The sequence below is a fragment of the Lycium ferocissimum genome, chromosome 4, assembly GCF_029784015.1.
Source record: "Lycium ferocissimum isolate CSIRO_LF1 chromosome 4, AGI_CSIRO_Lferr_CH_V1, whole genome shotgun sequence".
Taxonomy (NCBI): domain Eukaryota; kingdom Viridiplantae; phylum Streptophyta; class Magnoliopsida; order Solanales; family Solanaceae; genus Lycium; species Lycium ferocissimum.
In genome coordinates, this window is record NC_081345.1 from 75,449,073 (window position 1) to 75,470,315 (window position 21,243).

Consider the following 21,243-nt stretch of genomic DNA (forward strand, 5'->3'; position numbering starts at 1 on the left):
TGTTCGTCTCTGTGAAAACGGACCAAATGGCAAGCAGTGGACAATCTGGTCACGTCAACAACAACGAGATTGTGGCCGAAAATGAGAACAGTGGGCAACGGGGATTACCAGCAGATCCCATTGACCCAAACCCCGTTGATTCGAGGGAGGGCCTCAACCGGCAAAACACCGTGAACCAGGAGAATGCCGCCCCGCCGGCCACCGATCCCTTAAATACTCACAATTCAATTACTTTGACCCGGTCACAAGGCCGGAAAGTGCCTGATACCCCGGATGATATTAACTTACGTTTAATTTTTGAAATGTTGCAGGAACAGAAGGCAGCTATTGCCGAACAAGGAGTCGCAATAGCCCAGTTGCAAAGCAAAAATGATGAAGCGGCCCCGAAAAAGACGAAAGGTGTGGCCGAACCCAGAAGGGACGAAACACGGATGGTCGAGAGCAATGGGTCCGGATCTGGTTCATCCACCGAAGTTCTGAGAATGCTCGAAACATTGGCGAAGCGGGTAGACTCGACTGAGAAGAGGGTGGAAACATATAACTCTCAGGTGGACCAGATCCCGGGGGCTCCGCCTATTCTGAAAGGACCGGATTCGAAGAGGTACATTCAGAGGCCTTTTCCTCCGAGTGCGGCTCCGAAATTGATCCCGAAGAGGTTCAAAATGCCGGATATCCATAAATATGACGGCACAACGGACCTCAGAACACGTGACTTCATACACCTGTGCCATAAAAGGCAATGATGTTGAAGAGGATGAAATTGAATCCGTGTTGTTGAAAAAGTTTGGGGAAACTCTGTCGAAGGGAGCATTGACTTGGTACGACCATCTGCCCGAGCATTCAATCACTTCTTTCGAAATGCTCGCGGATGCGTTCATAAAAGCTCATGTCGGTGCCAAAAAGGTGCAGGCCCGTAAGGCGGATATTTTCCGTATAGCCCAAAGGGATGATGAGTTATTGCGTGAATTTGTCAACCGATTCCAAAGGGAACGGATGGAGCTCCCTCCGGTTCCGGAGGAATGGGCTGCACAAGCTTTTACCAAAGGACTCAATCCTCGGAGCTCGATGGCCTCGTTCAAACTAAAGGAAAACTTGCTGAAATACGAGGCTGTGACCTGGGCGGATGTCCATAACAGATACGAATCAAAGATTCATGTAGAGGATGACCAACTCGAACTTCCCCCGGGGCCCGTACATATGAACAAAGGCTCTGAGAGATCGAGGAAAAATTACGATCCGGAGTCAAGACCATCGAGGGAAATATATCGGCCATACTCTCATTCAAAAAAGCCGAGCTTCGTGTCGAAAATCGAGGATTGGTCCCGGCCAATTCTCCAGCCGGGGAGATAAACGAACCGAGCGGCCATCGAACAGCCGAGGTCTGTCATTTAGAAGTGATGCCGGGAGCTCGGCTACCAACAGAGACCCGCCAAGGATATCGGAATACAACTTCAGCGTCAATACCTCGGATCTTGTCTCGGCCATAGGTCGTATCGCGTAGAAGCAAGATGGCCGAGACCATTGAGATCGAATCCTGATCAGCGAGACCCGAACGTGATGTGCGAGTACCACGAAACTCATGGGCACAGAACTGAAGACTGTCGCCAATTAAGAGAGGAGGTGGCCCGTTTGCTGAAAAATAGTCACCTTCGTGAATTCCTGAGTGAGCGAGCTAAAGGCCACTACAAGGAAAGGAGTCAAACAAACGGGTCGAACCGGTGGAACCTCAAAGCATATAATCAACATGATAATCGGGGGTATGGATGCGCCTCGGGGCCCGTGATGAAACGGACAAAGGTTTCCATTGTACGCGAGAAGTGCACCGGATTACATGCCCGAGGGTTCCATCACTTTCAGCAACGAGGATGCATAAGGCATCATTCAACCGCACAATGATGCGTTGGTAATTTCTATTCTTATTTTTAAATCACAAGTTAAACGTATTTTGATTGACCCAGGTAGCTCAGCCAACATCATCCGGTGGAGAGTGGTTGAACAGCTAAGGCTACTCGATTAGATCGTACCGGTAGCCCGAGTGCTCGGGTTCAATATGGCGAGTGAAACCACGAAGGGGGAGATTTCTTTGCCGGTCAACATTGACGGCACTATTCGAAGAACGGTGTTCTATGTAATCGAAGGAGATATGAAGTATAATGCATTGCTGGGTAGACCATGGATACATAGCATGAGGGCCGTGCCATCGACATTACATCAGCTGCTGAAATTCCCGACCCCGGAGGGGATAAAAACCATCCGAGGTGAACAGCCCGCTGCAAGGGAAATGTTCGCGATCGAGGAAGCGTCACCCCTTCCCAAAAAATCGGATAAAAAAGAAGAAGAGTCAACCGGGGGCAAGGACTCTAAATAGCAACTACAGTACACTATCAATGTTCGATAACTGAGGTAAGGGTTGGACCCGGGCATGAAGAGGATGATTTCGGTGTACCGAGCATCATTCGTCTTGCCGGATGATTCGGATGCAACCAAGTCTACAAGAGAGTAATCCAAAGAGTTGGAGCAAGTCATCTTGTTTGAATATCTACCGGATAGAAAGGTATACCTTGGCACGGGGTTAACCTCGAGCTCAGAACAAGTTAATTAAATTTCTTCAAGCTAATGCCGATTGTTTCGCATGGTCCCATATAGATATGACAAAGTGTGCCACCGAAGTAACAACTCACAAGCTCGCCCTCGACGGGAGATTTCCAAAAGGTAGAAAAGCGGAGGGGCCTATGGCAGAACCAAAGCACGTCGTCGTAAAGGATGAGGTAACAAAGCTTTTGAAAATAGGCTCTATTCGGGAGGTAAAATACCCGGATTGGCTGGCTAACGTGGTGGTGGTGCCGAAAAAAGGTAAATAAATTTCGAATGTGCATTGATTATAAGGATCTAAACAAAGCATGTCCGAAGGATTCATTTCCGATGCCTCACATCGATAGAATGATCGATGCGATGACCGGACATGAGATGTTAAGTTTTCTCGATGCTTACTCCGGGTATAACCAAATCCGGATGCACCCGGAGGATCAAGAGAAAACATCCTTTATTACCCGTTGGGACTTACTGTTACAATGTCATGCCCTTCGGATTAAAAAATGCCGGTGCAACTTACCAACGCCTAGTTAATGGGATGTTCGAAGAACAGATAGGGAAAACAATAGAAGTTTATATTGATGACATGGTTGTCAAGTCCCTGGAAGCAGAGGACCATTTAAAACATTTGTAGGAAACTTTCGATGTACTCCGCAAATACAATATGAAGCTCAACCCGGAGAAATGCGCCTTCGGTGTCCGGTCGGCAAGTTCGGGTTTCATGGTGTCTAACCGGGAATTGAAATCAACCCGACAAGATCAAAGCCATCGAGGACATTGAGGTGGTAAATAACGTCAAAGGAGTGCAGAGGCTCACCGGAAGGATAGCGGCGCTGAGTCGGTTCATATCGAGATCCTCGGACAAGAGTCACCGTTTCTTCTCCTTATTAAGAAAGAAGAATGACTTCACTTGGACACCGAAATGCCAAAAGGCCTTACAGGAATTGAAAAGATACTTGTCCAGCCCGCCTCTACTGCACACACCGAAAGCGGACGAGCAGCTTTTTCTCTATCTTGCCGTATCCGAGGTAGCGGTAAATTCGAGGTAGCGGTAAGTGGTGTTTTGGTCCGAGAAGAATCAGGTACGCAATTCCCTATATATTATGTGAGTAGAACTTTAGGGGATGCGGAGACCCGTTATCCCCACCTAGAAAAGTTGGCATTGGCATTGGTAAGTGCTTCTAGAAAGCTCAAGCCTTACTTTCAATGCCATCCGATATGTGTAGTGACTACTTACCCTCTAAAGAACATCATGCATAAATCGGAATTATCGGGTAGACTAACTAAATGGGCCGTAGAGATTAGCGGATATGATATCAAATACAAACCTCGAACGACCATCAAGTCCCAAATCTTGGCCGATTTTGTGGCAGACTTCACCCCGGCTATGGTCCCCGAGGTCGAGAAAGAACTTCGCTAACCTGGGAAAGGCTTCGGTATTTGGTCGTTACACACGGACGGGGCCTCGAACCTCAAAGGTTCCGGGCTAGAATCGTCCTCGAACTCCCGCCGGGGATGCCATTCGACAATCCATTAGAACTATTAAATTGACTAACAATGAAGCCGAGTACGAGGCCATGATTGCAGTGTTTGGAATTAGCTCGGAGTATGGGGGCTGAAATAATTGAAGCAAAATGCGACTCTCTCTTGGTCGTTAACCAAGTGAATAGCGTCTTCGAGGTTAAGGACGAAGGGATGCAAAGGTATCTGGAAAAAATCCAAGTGACACTGCACCAGTTTAAAGAATGGACCATGCAGCATGTACCCAGGGAGCAGAACAGCTAAGTCGATGCATTGGCCAATTTGGGCTCTTCAGTCGAAGGGAAAGTGATTAACCCCGGCACCATGGTACAATTAATGAATTCGGCGATAGAATCCGGGCACGCTGAAATAAACACCATGGGCCTAACATGGGATTGGCGCAACAAGTACGTCGACTACTTGCAGGATGGAAAGCTCCCAAGTGACCCAAAAGAATCACGGTCATTAAGGATAAAAGCAGCATGATTCTGCTTAGTGGACGGCCAATTGTATCGACGGTCTTTCTTCGGGCCCTTGGCCAAATGTTTGGGTCCCGGAGAAACCGATTACGTCATGAGAGAAGTCCACGAGGGGACCTGTGGAAACCACTCCGGTGCAGAAGCATTAGTCCGAAAAATTATCAGAGCCGGCTATTATTGGAATTGGATGGAGGAAGATTCGAAGAATTTTGTCCGGAAATGTGATGGGTGTCAAAGACATGCCCCGATGATTCACCAACCGGTGGAGTTGCTACACTCGGTGATGTCACCTTGGCCCTTCATGAAGTGGGGAATGAACATTGTTGGTCCATTGCCATGGGCACCAGGTAAGGCCCGTTTTATTTTGTTTATGACCGACTATTTCTCTAAATGGGTTGAAGCGTTGTGCCTCGAAAAGATTAGAGAAAAGGAGGTTATTGATTTCATACGGGACCATATTATCTATCGTTTCGCATCCCGCCGAGATAACTTGTGATAATGGTCCTCGCTCACAGGTAAAGTCAGTGATTTCTTCGAAGGGTTGAAGATCAAGAAAATTGTATCGACCCCGTATCAACCAAGTGCAAACGGACAGACAGAATCCACGAATAAAATAATAATTCAAAACCTGAGGAAAAGACTTGAAACATCAAAGCATCACTGGAGGGAAGTACTACCGGAGATATTGTGGGCTTACAGAACCACATCGAAATCAAGCACGGGAGAAACACCCTTCTCGTTGGTCTACGAGGCCGAAGCCCTCATTCTCGTAGAAGTTGGTGAACCGAGTCTCCGATTCAGGTACACCACCGAGGAGTCAAACGAGGAGGCCATGGCCGTAAAGCTCGATCTCACGGATGAACTTCGCAAAAATGCGTTGGTCCGTATTGCTGTTCAAAAGCAGAGAATGGCAAGGTTTTACAACCGGAGGGCCAATTTTCGGCATTTCCAAGTTGGGTACTTGGTGCTTCGGAAAGTTACCTTGAACACCAAGAATCCCAACGATGGATAACTGGGTCCGAACTGGGAAGGGCCGTACAAGATAACCGAGGTAACGGGCAAAGGATCGTATCAGCTGGAAACCATGGACGGGCAACGGTTGCGCAACAACTGGAATGTGGCTCATTTGAAGAGATACTACTGCTAAGGTATGGACATTTGTGTTCATTTATTAACCTTTTTCTTTTTTGCAGGAAGTCGAGTACCGGATAAAGATAGGTGCTAGGTCTGAAAACACGTGTTGCACTCTTTTCCTTAGTACGGTTTTGTCCTAAAATGGGTTTTCCGACAAGGTTTTTAATGAGGCAACAAGTACAACGTGTTACTAGATAAAGACGAGGACAAATGCCCGGGAACTCGGGGACTACGAGTGGGGACTTGATAGTGCTTTCCCGATCTTGCAGCTCGGATAAGCACTAGGGGACTACTATACCCACATCGAGGTTTACCCCGGTTAGTCGAAAACGGAGGAGCTCAACAAAGCAAGTGAACGCTAATAGATGCTACCCCGAAAAAATTCTCAAAATTTTTGTATTTCCCATCTTCGCCTAAAGCCGGACTTTCTGTACTAGGTTTCGATGTATGGACCAAACGATCAGAATGAATCGTGTCCATTTAATATTTGCTACGGCAAAACCAAAATTGGACCTTCTGTATTAGGTTTCGATGTACGGACCAAACGATCAGAATGAATCGTGTCCACTTAGTATTTGCTACGGCAAAAACAGAAGGAAACGAACAAAATTCTCATATTATGTACGTACGAATACTTGCAATACAAAGATTATTGAAAATTCAGATTATTGCATTTCGGATATATCTTCTTTTTAAAACACCCTACCCCGATGATTACCGCCGAATTTCGGCATCGCTTTATTCATATACCCTACTCCGGGCACTACAGTCGAAATTCGACAAAGGCAACAAGGTCACATTGAACCGAGCCAAAGTCTTTAACACCCTCGAATGGGGACTGCTACATCAGAAATTGGTAAGGCAGGGATTCAGGTGTCCGAACCTAATCTATGATAAGTGAATAGCCGAAAAAATATCGGCCCTAAAAATGCCTAACGTGATTCGAAGACGTCTGAATTCACAAAAAATAAATAAGTCCCACGGGCAAACCACTTGATCAAATTCCCGGACAAAACGTACCGGACGAAGAGAAAAGCCAATATTCAGGCACAGTCCGAAAAAAATGACTCCGAGTCTCTGCTTGTCCTTAAAACGGACCGACAATTCGGGCAAAAGTCATAACAGGCATTCAAGCAAAAGAATAAAAAGAATCGGAACGGAAAATACACATTCCATATATGTAAGGTTCTTTACACTTGAAATTCCTACGAAGTTGAAAAACAAAAATCAAGCTAAAAAGGCAAAGACAAAATAAAGGCTAAGTACATGCCCCGATTTATCCAAGTGCGGCCGGGATCCAACGTTCGGATCGTCCACTCGAATCTTGGGAGCCGCATCGAGGGCTCTCTTGGCTTATTCCTCGGTCCTTTTAGCTTCGAGTATCAGGGCCGGAAGATCGGCAAAACCATGCTCGGCTTGCTCAAAGGTGGCCCTCCGAGACTTCCACCGTTTATACTCCACCGCAATCGTGGAATGAGCCTCGGTAGCCTCCACACTCCTTAGGGCTTCTGCCAAATCGGCCTCAGCCTGGGCTAGCTTGGCCACTAATTCATCTCTCTCTTCATCGAGGATTCTTTGGAATTGAGTGGCCGACTCGAGCTCGCCTTTGAGAAGGTCATTAGCCTCGCCGTCTCTTTGAGTTCGGTTTTCAGCCTGCCGCATATCCCGGATTCGCCCTCGGCTTTTCGCTCGAACACCCTCATTCTCTCCTTATACTTAGCACTCTCGGATTCAAGCGACCGATGCCTCTCGGCCATGTTCATGGCATCAGACTTCGACCGAGTCAAGCTCCCCCCGAGTCGAGAGATAATGGTTTCAAGCTCACTAAGCCTCGAAGAAAACGAGCATTGTCTTGGTTGGCCGACCTTCTCCGCTTCCGTGCCGGTTCTTCTCGACCATCCCGCCAGCTCATCCTTTAACCGAAGGTTTTCGCCCTTTGCCGCGTCGAGCTCGGGTCAAGGTTGGCAGGCAATAGCGTCACGACCCAACCCCCGTGGCCGTGACCGGTGTCCGACGGAACACCCGTACGTACCTACTTAACAAATCCCATGTACCAAATAGCTAATCCAATCAACATACGTAATCCATACAGACATAAGGTGCGTCACACCACATACATACACATGCATAAACATACTTAGACCTGTACATTAGCCGCTGAGGCTGTCATAACAAACAGAGTCGTAACTCGAACATACGCACATGACCCGTGACAACCCACGACCCACTTATATGTCTACAGGCCTCTAACATACATAACAGAATCAGAAGACGGGACAGGGCCCCGCCGTACCCAACTGATCATCTATACAGAACATACATACAACAGAAAATATGTACCAAAAGTATTAGCTCCGCATCAAAAAGGAGCTCTCCAAAACAAGTTACATCGTCGTCCCAAACGCGCGCGCATCACGCGACGCGTCCGTACCGTGGGCATGTAAACACGCCCCCCGAAGAGCGGGGGGTCGGCACGGAAATGTACCGAGTATGTAAAGCGGAACAAGAACGAACATAATCGTAATCAAGGACGGGAGTACGGAACATAACCGATGAACTCAAATCGAGAATCGAGATACAAAAGGTAATACTTTGTCCGAGACCTCGAAAGACATGATGCCGAAAGATAAGTAATGCGTAACAAACCATGTAATATCATGTAAACATGTATCGTGTCCCGCCCTTGATAAGTGGACTCGGTAGGTGGAACTATGCATAACGAAATCAGTATCATGCAAGTGCAGAGGGTCGTGTCCCGCCTTTATTAATGGGACCTTTAATATGGAATTATACCGTCATAATCAGTATATCATGCATACATAACGTGTCCCGCCCTCTCACCGGCGGTCTCGGTAAATAGTAATCCGCGTGCCGTCCCCGGCCGCCATCCCCGTATCATCATATCACAATCATATACAAATAACGTGTCCCGCCCCCGCAAGTACGCAGTGGACTGCTATGAATAATGCAGAAGTGCGCACGAGAACATGTCCGGCTCCGGCTCGTTGAAAAGACATATCATAACTTACACGAACGCAGTAGTGTAACATATGCATATAAGTCCGACTCAATAGACAAATCACATAAATAGTCATAATACGTACCTTTTGATACCGTGACAAATTATATCAAATCGTAGTTTCTAGGATCATAACACATATCCGTACATGTCGTAGGCTCATCATATTCACCGTTCGACGACTGACGCATTTACGGTCACAAGATTTCTTTAAACATTATGCCGAAGTAAGTCAATTAAAACCATAGCAAGAGGTCTCAGATTTTGTGGGCCCACCTCGGGTCAACTCGAGGCGGCGGGCACAAATTATGGATCATAGTCTTTATAAAGTCATTTAAAAACGTTTGGGACAAATCCAGGTTCATTTGGGAAGGTTTCGTACATATAAGTCATTTTGATGACAACTTGTGAAACAAAGTTCAATCTTACCGAACGTTTTGACGCTATTTTCAATCTTGAATTATGGAACGCAGAAGTGCAATCGAGGCTCACTTTCAAGCCCCGTACACTCGTAACATGCCAAAGAAGAATAGGACGGCTTTTACATACCTTCGTTACGCCTACGCTCGTCAAATCTCAACTCCCGTTTCGTCCGAAAACCGCAAATGGTCACCTTTACCAATTACTATTCATGAAAGTTAACATTCTAATTTTTGGGTTATACTTGGCTACCGAAATTTCGGCAGCACTGCCCCTATAAATAAGACACCCCCGAGACTTGGCTCGGCTTAAAATAACCAACAACAACATCAACAACAACAACAACAAGTATTACACAATACACAATATGGCACAACTAGCCATCTTTTTGACATAACATGACGTCTTTCATTCCGACCTTACACTTCCAAACCAACCTTACCATTTTCTTGTTCATCACTTATCAAGATCACTACAACATAATTCGGAGGCATATCATATCATTATCACCAAATATACATAGGATATACACAATATACAAGTTTCCTACCAAGGACATAATTCACCCAACTTTTCCATAACAACAAGAACCATTACGCTTCCATTCCTTTCACAATAACACAATTAACATACTAACGAAATTTAATTCACATTCCAACATCAACATGGAACCACACGGCCACACACTAATTTTCCCAACTCTCATTAATTCATTCAACTTTCATTTCCAATACAATTTCTACTATACTACAACAAGATTCCAACATGAATTCAAGTCCTCATAGTCATGCAACACATACACATACTCACGGCCAACACACAAACACACCACATACGTGCAACACTTCCATAATTCTCATATACTCTACATATACTACAACACATACATAATTCTTCCAACATAAAAATAAGAATTCTTACCTTTCCAAATTTCTTCTCCTTGCCAAAACAAACACTCCCTTGACTTGAAAATTATACCAACTTGAAGAGCACCTTGAGCTTAGCAATAATCCCACAAGAAATGAATTTTTGAATCAAGGATTTAACTCCAAAATTTTTTTCTTCTTTTCTTTTTCTTTCTTCCTCTCAAACCCGTGCTCTCTCTTTTCTTTTTTTTCTTGATTTTTCTTTGCTTTTCTTGAATGTTCCAAGGATATAGATGACTCATATAATATAATTCATCACATGGGAATTAATTAATTCCATGGACTTGGACCATGGTGTGGCTTGGGCCTCCCTTGTTGGGCCTCATTTTTCCTTTTTTTTTTTTTTTTTTTTTTTTTAGCCCAATTCTTCACAAATCACATTTTGCAATTTCCGAAATAAATTTCCAAAATTCCCATTTTGCCCTTAGGCCTTCTCCGGTGTTTTCACGTTCAAATTTCCATACCCGACATACACATACTAAGAAAATTTCAAACATAGCCTTCTTTCTCATAATTCACAATTATCTCAAATTTTTCGATTATGCAAAAAGGCGGGATATAACAATAGCTTAGTTCAATTCATCCTCCTTCACTTGCAAAGGTGCTGGAACTTCTCCGTTTCCCGACCCTGGGCATCCAACTGGCCTCTAAGGTCGTCAACCTCTTGTTGAGCACGGATGAAGGCTTCATTGACGAGCATCACACTCTGTAAAAGAAACGAGAAACTAAGATTCACATTGAATTATGCAAGGATAGGCTGATAAGCTTACTCGATTGCCCGCGTGCATGCCTTCGTTAATAAGACTCGCTGTGGGACTCCGCCATCTTTCGCTTATCCGAGTCCGAGACGATGGCCTCCGCATAGCTTGTTACCCCACCGGACGAGACAAAAAGCCGCGATCCTCGGGGACGTAATCACGCCGATCTTGTCCTCCTAGGTTCCACACTGGAGCCGGGAAGATGCGCACCAGGCTCTCCCTTGCACCAGTTTTGGTGGACCGGCTAGCCGCCCTCGTGGCTCGAGGGATAGGGAGATGTCCGAAACCGGCAGCTTTCCCCGTTGCACAGAGTGGTTTCCAAAAACATATCATCGAGGTTGTCCGACCTCGGAGCAGAGTTAGAGAGGCCGGTTAAAGACCAATGTGCCCCTCGGTAGGAGCATGTGTGCCTCGTGATGTTGTTGGGTCCCCACGGCATTGAGCCCGCATCGCCCCGGAGCCTCGGTGTCGCATCGCCGGCTCTCCTTGTTCGGCCTCGGCAGTCGAGGTCGAAGTCTCGCATCTCCTAGTCCTTTGCAGGGGAATCTCCTCAGAAGAAGCATCACCTGAAATGTCAACGTATTCAATTGACCTTAGAGGAGCCGGATAAAGGATTTCTTCCCCACCTATGTGCAGATCCGGAGCAGATGGTCTTTCCCCGGCTGAAGGAAATAGCGGAATGGTGGCTTCTTCCTCCGGAACAGACTCGATAAAGGGGGCCACACCGACCCTTCGGATAATTAAATCAGGCTCTGCCTCATCTCTTAGAGTCCGAACGACGCTCTTTGCCCTTTTCATCATTTTCTACCCTTTGTCCGAGGGCTTTCTCCGCCTTTTATTGGCAGCGGCAATGATACGGGATGACCCCGCTGAATCAAATTTGGGTACCGCAAGGTTTCCTACCGTTGTCTCTGGGTCCGGCTCCATCGAGCCCTTGGATAAACCTAAATACCGAAGAGGTTATAAAAAGGAAAGGAAAAAGCAGAAGATACAATATATCCCAATTCAAGTATAGTATTACTGTGATTTTGGGCAACCCATCGACCACGCGATAGGATTTCCCATGTTAGTTCTTCGTGGGTGTGCTGACCGAGGAGTGCTCCAACCCACTCATTCATGTTCGGGACGGCCGGAGGTATCCATGCCACGGCTGATAAAAAGAGAAAAGGGGAGAAATAGTGTGAACACAAGGGTTTGACAAAACATTCAAGAATAATGATTGAAGGGAGGACTGAGAAACTTACGGTTATCGTTCCACTCCTCCGGGAAGGGCATATAATTAGTCGGAATAATGTTCGCGGTCCTCACCCGGACAAAGCGCTCTAGCCAACCCCGGTCTCTGTCTTCATCCATCTTCGAAAAGATCGGGTTCCGGCCTCGCTTGGCGAGCTTTATCACACCCCTCGAATCACCTCGGGAATATAAACGGATTAAATGAGTCATCGTAAATTCCTTTTTTACATCGTTGGCCAACAAATGAGGTAAAAGCGCCACGCCCTCCGTATTATCGGACCAATTTGGGCCAGGGTTACATTATATGTCCGCACATCTCCAAAATAACCGGATCGACGGGGGGTCGACTCGAGCGTAAAGGGATGTGTGTGTAAACGTACGAAGCCTTCCCTATGGTCGGTGATAGATTCGTCGTGCCCGAGGGCGAACACTTGCACCGACGGTTATCCCATCCGCAATCGCCCGGACTGATCAAGTTTATCCTCGGTAATGGACGAGGGATATCGCCTTATATCGTACCCTCTGTCCGCAACCAAGGAAGGCTTCTCGGCTTCAAATTCTTTGTTGTAGTTGGGTTTGGATGGTACTATGTCTAAAGCAGTGGGCTCAGCGACGTTTTTTCCCTTGGGTTGAGAAGCCGGCTCGGCTCCTTGAGAAGAAACCGAGGGAACATCCTGGGAGGTGGTTTCGGTGTTGGCAGACATTTGGAAGTTATGGAAAAAGGAGATTGGCGAATTCGAAAAGGGAGAAGGAACAAGTTAAAAAATGATAAGAAAGAGTGAAGGAGCAGTTGAAAAAAATTCAAAATGGCAGAGAGAAGAAACTAGGCAGCACTTTCGATAGGAAAACGGCAAATGAAAAGGTTGGCAAAGTTGGTTTTCTTACACACAATGTAAACAACGAATTGAGGGGAGAAAACGGTTGAAATCAACAAAGAAATATGAGATGAAGATGATTAGAAGTGGAGAAGAAGAAGGTGAAGGAAGTAAAATGGAGAAATGAGAGGGTTGAAGGCCTTATATAGGCATGGGAACCGAGACGGTTACAGGTCCCAGCCAACCGGGGGATGCCACGTGTCCCACAATTAATGAGACGTGATTTGAAACGACGTGCGTTACGGCGGTTACCAAAGTTGGCCGTTCGGGGTGAGACACGTGGCTGATGGCAGAAGGACGTGACGTAACTGTTCCCGCCAAAATGAAAAGATAAGAACGGGCTTATGGAACCACCGGTTTCGTGACTCATCCACTTCCCGTTACTCCGGTAAAACTACGGTCCGAAAAGTGTGGGGACTATCTGTATACGGTAAAAATTGGATATTTGCAAGACCGATGGGACCGGGGGCCGGAGATAAAAAGAGACAGGCATGGTCACCGAGTCTGCCCTTAGAACTGATGGAATTGCACCGGCTGCGGCTGACCTAGGGAAAGTGAAGCAAACCTGTTTGGTCCGACATCTCCGGACCAAACTCGGCATCATAGCCAGTCCGGTTTCTCCATGACCGAGTTGATCGTGGCCGTTAGTCCGGTTTCTCCATGACCGAGTTGATCGTGGCCGTTAGTCCGGTTTCTCCATGGCTGAGTTGATCGTGGCCGTTGGTCCGGTTTCAGCATGACCGAGTTGATCGTAGCCGTTAGTCCGGTTAATCAGTTATAAAATCGCCACGCGTCAACATCGTTCTGTCATATTGTACCGATGACCGTACGGGTGTCAGACCGTACGGCCCAACCTTATCCTTTAAGGGTTTACTTTATTCTAAAAGGGCTTTATGTTGTATACAAGGCCCATAGGGCAAAACTATAAATAGGGGGCACTTCCCTACTTTTAGGGTTAGCTCTTTCAAGATCAAGAACATTGTAATAGCAAATATATATTAAAGCATCATTTCTCTCTCTCTCTCTTTTTAGTCCGAATCAGTGGATTTTTGTGTGGTTTTAGCTTATTCTTCTATCACCATTAGCCTAATCTTCTATAGCAACATATTCACTCAAGGCATTGATATATGTATTCATATACACGTATTAAAAGCACGTAAATCCATAAGTATTTCTCACAAACACAAAATAGATTAAAATTATTCACATATCCTATACCTCACTTACAAATTCAACTTATTACCCGATTCCGGGGTAAACAAATTTAAGTTACAAAATATAATAAGGTATAACATAATTTAAAGTATAGGTAAAAAAGTAGAACATAGAGGGGGAGTTGAAAATGACAAGGGCAAATTGACATTGTCTAGTTAGAAGAAAAAAAATGTTAAAAGTCTTCTCTAACTTTCTAGTTTCTACCATGACAAATACTTTAGACCAATTATTATTTATTAAGGTGACATATAAAATGTACAGGAACAGGGGATGTTAATTGTTCATAGTTAGACGGAGAGTTTTGGTTTTTAAAGTAAAATTAAAGGCCGTAATTGATCATAGATCACCATTAATATAATGCCTAACCCATTGTTGGTCAGCTTATATTTCTTGCTCCCTCTGGTTCTTTTATCTGCCACATCCATTAAGAAAATAGTAATTAGAATGGGTATTTAACTAAACTATCCTTATCTTTTCCTTCAATAACAATTAGGTAACTATATGACTTAATTCTTGAAGTAGTAAGGTGAAATTAGAAGAAGAAAAATGTTTAAAATCTTCTTAACTTTCTACTTTCTACAATGACAGATACTCTAGACCAATTTTTATTTATAAAGGTGACATATAAAACGGACAGGAGGGAACATTATATAGATTAAATTGAGCCATTTTTAGCAACGATGAAGCCAAGCTGCAAAGCTTCAGCTCCAAGTCAAGAAGAAGAAAATTGTGTGTTGGTGGTGGAGGTTGGCCGGGGGGGGGGGGGGGGGGGGGGGTGTTATCAAATGCCACAAGTCAGATAAAGATTGGGGAAAGACATACAAAAATGTCCTAAGGCATTAGGTAGACATAGAAAACAGTAGCTAGCACCAAACTCTCCCCAGTCTAATATTATATGACAATTGAAAAACTTCAAACTAACGACTATTAATTATTTTTCTAATACGTAACTTCTTGCTTTTGAACTAAATGATTGTATACACATCCCTCTATATAAGTTGGGCTCACATCCATCATTTCCTAAACTTGTGTATTTCTTTCTTATCTCCAATACAAAGAAGAAAAGGCTAATTAATAGAGAAAGAATGATAACGGCTATGGCTGCAGCAATTTTCCTAATTCTTCTTTTTGCTTCTCCAACGGCTTTTGCCAAGGATATTATTGTTGGAGGCAGCAATGGGTGGAGCCAATCTGTAGATTACTCCACTTGGGCATCTGGTCAAACTTTCAATGTTGGTGATAATCTTGGTAAGTTAATTTGCCTATCTTTGTTTCTTTTAGCACTACAAGGAATTACATACATTATTCCCTCCGTTTCATTTTGTTTGTTTTAGTTTGACTGAATACAGAGTTCAAGAAGTAAAAAGCACTTTTAAATCTTGTGTTTTTAAACTAAAGAATGTGTAATGTACTAAAATACCCTTTAATCTTGTGGCCTTAAACATGCTATGTGAGATGTTGAAATTAAAGAGTTGTCAAATAAGAAAATAGACTCTTTTTCAAACACAGTAAGAAAAAAAAAAGTAACACAAAAATTGAAACAGAGGGAGTGTGTAATTTTTCTGTAGAAAATTGGAAAAAATCTACACATTTTCCTCAATTTAGAGGTGTTATATCCTTTGAGAAGGAGGTATTTCGGAGGGAGAGATTGTATTTTAACAGAATTTACGACTTTCAATTATTCGAACCCTACATATGTGTAGAAAAACAGAGATCAAGCTAAATATTATTTTGGAAACTTACCCTCTGAACTTATAATCCCCAAAGTCTGAACTCTTCATGATCCTCCACTAGTTTCATATGATTTACATAAAAGCATTAAAATTCATTTTTATTTGAAAAAAGGAGAAATTTTAGTCAAAGATATAATATAAATAGGCAGCGATATTTATTAAGATAATTAGTTGCTCTTTTTTTTTCTTTTCTTTTTTTTCTTCTTTTTTTTTTTTTTTGGGTACAATGGAAAAGACTATATAAACTAGTTAAAATCTTTCAAAAGCAAGTCTGGGTCCATTTAAATGCCGTTTAAGGTTGTGTGCACCAATTAAAAAGGAAACATGTAATAGCATTTATACAAGTTATTTGACTAAATTATCCTTTCTCTCCTCAAAGTGAGTAACAGTGAGAGATCTTTAAAAATTATATAAATCATTTGCTGATCACCCGAAAAGTAATAATTAAATGCCTTTTTGTATTTCTTACACTTAACTTGTGGATATTTTTAGGAAATTAAACGATATCTAGTATTGCCTAGAATCATATTATATCAGAATAATAGTAGTTTTGATCTCTACGTTATTGCTAAATTCTACATTTGGTTCTAGTGATATACGATTCACCATATTTAACCTTGAATTATTAATAATGTCATTTTGGTCCCTATATACAAGAAATATGTTATATTTGACTATTTAAAAATAAATTACCGTGACTATTGAGTAACAATACAAACTTAACAAAACATGTGACTAATTAAGTGGTGGAACGGTTAATAATTATGGCACATCTATGAACATTCATGAGTAAAGGAATCAAAAGTGCACAATTTAATTAATTGAAGGTTTTAATATGCTTGGTCAGACTCAGATATCATAGGAGCTAAAATAAGAATTTACCAATAATTAAGTGATATAGGAGCTAAAATAAGAATTTACCAATAATTAAGTGATAAAAAGTGCTATTACCATATTATGTATGATAATATGAGCGATTATGACAAACATTAGCAGTTTAGCAAGTCACCATCTTTTGAGTATCATTTTCATTTACTATACAAGATAGTTAAAAGGTTAATGTCCAAAAAGCTATTAGGAATAGTTAGATAATTAGATCCCACATCTGGTGATTTCTCAATCGATTCGCCAAATGAGGCGAATCTCGATCATGGCTGACATACTGAAGGATGCATTATTGAAAATATTGATATTATAATATGGTTGTTAGAGTTTTACATCATAATATGACTCTAAAAAAGTCAGATCTTACTCTACGTTCACCTAATACAACCGAAGTAGACCAATTGAAAAAATATTTGTAGAGCACCAGAATGTACATTTTTCATAATTTTTCCGCTTTACCTTATGTTGTTTTCATTGGAGATACATAATACTATTAGTTCATTCTATTTCGTTTATTATATAAAATACCTTTATTATTGGAGCATCATGTCATTTGTTTGTAAGGAATTGCCATCAGAATCACAAATACTCTTAAGTAAGCTGAACAAAAAGGCTCGGATGGCTCATCAATAGATTGAAGGAGGAGTAGATTGATGTAATTGGAGATTGCACTTGCTAAAGCCTCGTGCCATGTTTTCGTTCTCTTCATATGATACATTCGAGTCCGGAACCAAAATAACCCCAAAAAAAAATAGTATGAACCAAAATACCCCAAGAAAAAAAACAGGTACAAAAGTACCTTTAACGCATGAAAATCATGCGTTAAAGGACTTAACGGAGACGGACCCGTTAAGTCATTTAACGCATGATTTTCATGCGTTATTCGATGGTTCTGTTTTTTTTTTTTTCTTTCTTTCTTTCTTTTTTCCTTTCTTTCACACTTTTTTACATACTTTAGCCATTGATTAATCATGCTTCGAGACTCCAAAACTTGAATATTTTTCAAGTATGGAAAAAACACTAAGTTTTTTCAAACAAAACTTACTTCGGGCACCTTTTCAACCCCTAAAATGACTATCTGAACGTCTACGTATCCTTGATGTATTGGGCCTACATTATTGTACGCAGAAAAAATATCAGGTTCTATATAAAATATTGACGTTTCGGAGTCTTGACACACGACTAATCTTTCTTGTACGAAGTAAGTTTTGTTTGAAAAAACTTAGTGTTTTTTTCCATACTTTGACCAACGATTAGTCGTGTGTCAGGATTCCGAAACGTCAACATTTTATATAGATGTTCTATATAAAATATTGACGTTTCGGAATCTTGACACACGACTAATCGTTGGTCAAAGTATGGAAAAAACACTAAGTTTTTTCAAACAAAACTTACTTCGGGCACCTTTTCAACCCCTAAAATGACTATCCGAACGTCTACATATTCTTGATGTATTGGGCCTACATTATTGTACGCAGAAAAAAATATCAGGTTCTATATAAAATATTGACGTTTCGAAGTCTTGACACACGACTAATCGTTGGTTAAAGTCACTAAGTATTTTTAAACAAAATTTACTTCGGGAACCTTTTCAACCCCTAAAACGACGATCCGAACGTTTACGTATCCTTGATGTATTGAGCCTACATTATAGTACGCAAAAAAATATCGGTGTTCTATATAAAATGTTGACGTTTCGGAGTCCCGACACACGACTAATCGTTGGTCAAAGTATGGAAAAAACACTAAGTTTTTTCAAACAAAACTTACTTCGGCACCTTTTCAACCCCTAAAATGACTATCCGAACGTCTACGTATCCTTGATGTATTGGGCCTACATTATTGTACGCAAAGAAAAATATCGTGTTCTATATAAAATATTGACGTTTGAGTCTTGACACACGACTAATCGTTGGTCAAAGTATGGAAAAAACATTAAGTTTTTTCAAACAAAACTTACTTCGGGCACCTTTTCAACCCCTAAAATGACTATCCGAACGTCTATATATCCTTGATGTATTGGGCTTACATTATTGTACGCACAAAAAAATATCAGGTTCTATACATAATATTCAAGTTTTGGAGTCTCGAAGCATAATTAATCTATGGCTAAAGTATGTAAAAAAGTGTGAAAGAAAGGAAAAAGGAAAGAAAGAAAGAAAGAAAAAAAAAACAGAACCATCCAATAACGCATGAAAATCATGCGTTAAAGGTACTTTTGACTGCTTTTTTTTTCCGCAGATATTTTGGTTCATACCCTTTTTTTTGGGGTTATTTTGGTTCCGGACCCGATACATTCTTGGGCTAGAGGGTTAATAGCTTTTCTCTTTTATATATAGGCTTTGGAAAACTTCTAGAATGAAATTCCCATCACGTGATACAGTATACTATATTTATCACTGATACTAGCTATATTCCCAATTTGTCCTAGCTATATTCCCATCACTGATACCAGCTAATAGCAGTCTAATAACTAAGATTCATCTGCTTGGCCTTTTCAGTCATACTATATTTATCCTTTCCCCTATAAATCCACCTTAGCTTCATACTCATCTTTCCCCTAATTGCTAGGAGCCTCACCCCCTTGGCTCAATCTTTTTCCCAATGCTTGTAGAGCCCTCTTGACATGACATGTCAAAAAGACCACAATTTATAGTGCATTCACTTTTTGCTTAAAAGACCCCCATCTTATATTATATGCTATACGAAACAGACTGATTTTAGTTCGTTTTGCCTTTTTGTTCGAGTCTCTAACAGGAGATGTATAATGTGCTCATACTCATTATTAGGATGTTCTCTCTTCAAGACCTCTATCAATCTATGAATTGAGACCGCAACTTAAATTGTTTGATTATTATACTTCGAACCTAGGGTAACTCAATGCTATTATTTCTTTATGAGTTTATTTTCTTTCTAAACATTGTGCACTGATAATGTAAAATAAATATCAGATCACTTACAATGTAACTATAAATAAATAAGCAATCGTTGGTAACTTTAACTAAATTAGTAACTATTCCTATTATCACAAGTAAAACCACATTAATAATGTAAAAGGAAATTTTACATTGTCACTGTATATAAGTTATACTAATACTACTATCGCTTAATTACCTTTGGGTTGGCTTAGACTAATAACAAAATTTCAATATGTTTGACAGTGTTCAACTATGGTGGAAGCCATGGGGTGGACGTAGTAAGTAAAGATGACTATGACAACTGCAACACTGGAAATGCTCTCCAAGCTTTCACTGGTGGCAAGACTAGTATCCCCCTTTCAAGTGCTGGTGACATGTACTTCGTTTGTCCTACACTTAATCACTGTGACACTGGCATGAAATTGGCCATTAAAGTTCAAGGAAGTTCATCTGGTACAACACCAGCAACTCCCTCTGGAACCAAGTCCAACCCACCTAATGGTGTGTCTGGTGTTTTTGGCAACATGAGTAAATTGGTAGTTGGATTTTCAGTTGTGGTGGGTGCCTTGTTTGCATTCATGGGCTAGGGAAGAGGCAGTGCTATTTATGAATGAGTTCTGTACTTCCTACTTACGTCCTATTTCATTTGGGTTCATCAATTTGCCGGTTTATTTCCTTGTTATTTGTTGATGAGCAGTAATTTTGTGTTCATATTATTTTAAGGAATAAGTCATTTCTTTCTTCGCCACTTGTGAGACCACACTGGGTATTATTCTTGAGTTTGCTTATTCTTTTATATATATCTCTAGTACTATTTGATTGTTTCTTTCGCATCGTTTATCTTCCTATCTTGTTGCTGTTACTGCTTGTTATTACTACTTCCTTTTCATTTCCTCTTGAGCCGAGGGTCTTATCAAAAACAGTCTTCCTACCTTCACAAGGTAAGGGCAAGGTCTATGTCACACTACCTTCCCCATTTTTCTTAATCACGTTGCCAATTCTTTGAAAAATCAAATACTCCTAAGAAGAGGCCAAACGGCAGGGCGCGCACACAATGATATATATCTTTAATTGACACACACATACACATCAATTTCAAACATCTTAACAATTGCAAATCAAGTTCAAATAATTTAACATTAGAGGAGATTAATAAACTATTATCCGAACCTTATCATTCAGTTTCTTTATATTTAGTACATACTGTTCTTGCTAATCTTTAAAAAAAAAAAAAAAAAAAAGTAAGACAGTCGAATAACTTGATAATTGGAGGCAAAACCAGAAACTAAAATAAAATACTTTCTCCTTTTAAGTTTTATTTTATAACTCAAACACATTGTTCAATAATATGTGTGTTTATATATATATATATATATATATATATATATATATATATATATATATATATATATATATATATATATATATATATATATATTAAATTGTATACTCATTAACATTGAGTACACGCACAAAGCGCATGCCCAGAAACTAGTAGAACGGATAGTTTAATTCGAAAGGAGGTCCAATTAGAC

At 41.6% G+C, this 21,243-nt stretch overlaps 1 protein-coding gene across 1 annotated transcript; it reads left to right on the forward strand.

The window, feature by feature from the left end:
- The first annotated feature begins 15,210 nt into the window (after positions 1–15,210).
- On the forward strand, positions 15,211–20,541 carry LOC132053650 (uclacyanin-3-like). The gene is made up of 2 exons (XM_059445754.1): positions 15,211–15,420; positions 19,952–20,541. The coding sequence occupies exons 1-2, from the start codon at positions 15,258–15,260 to the stop codon at positions 20,293–20,295; spliced, it is 507 nt and encodes a 168-aa protein (XP_059301737.1). The 5' UTR covers positions 15,211–15,257; the 3' UTR covers positions 20,296–20,541.
- Positions 20,542–21,243: the final 702 nt, after the last annotated feature.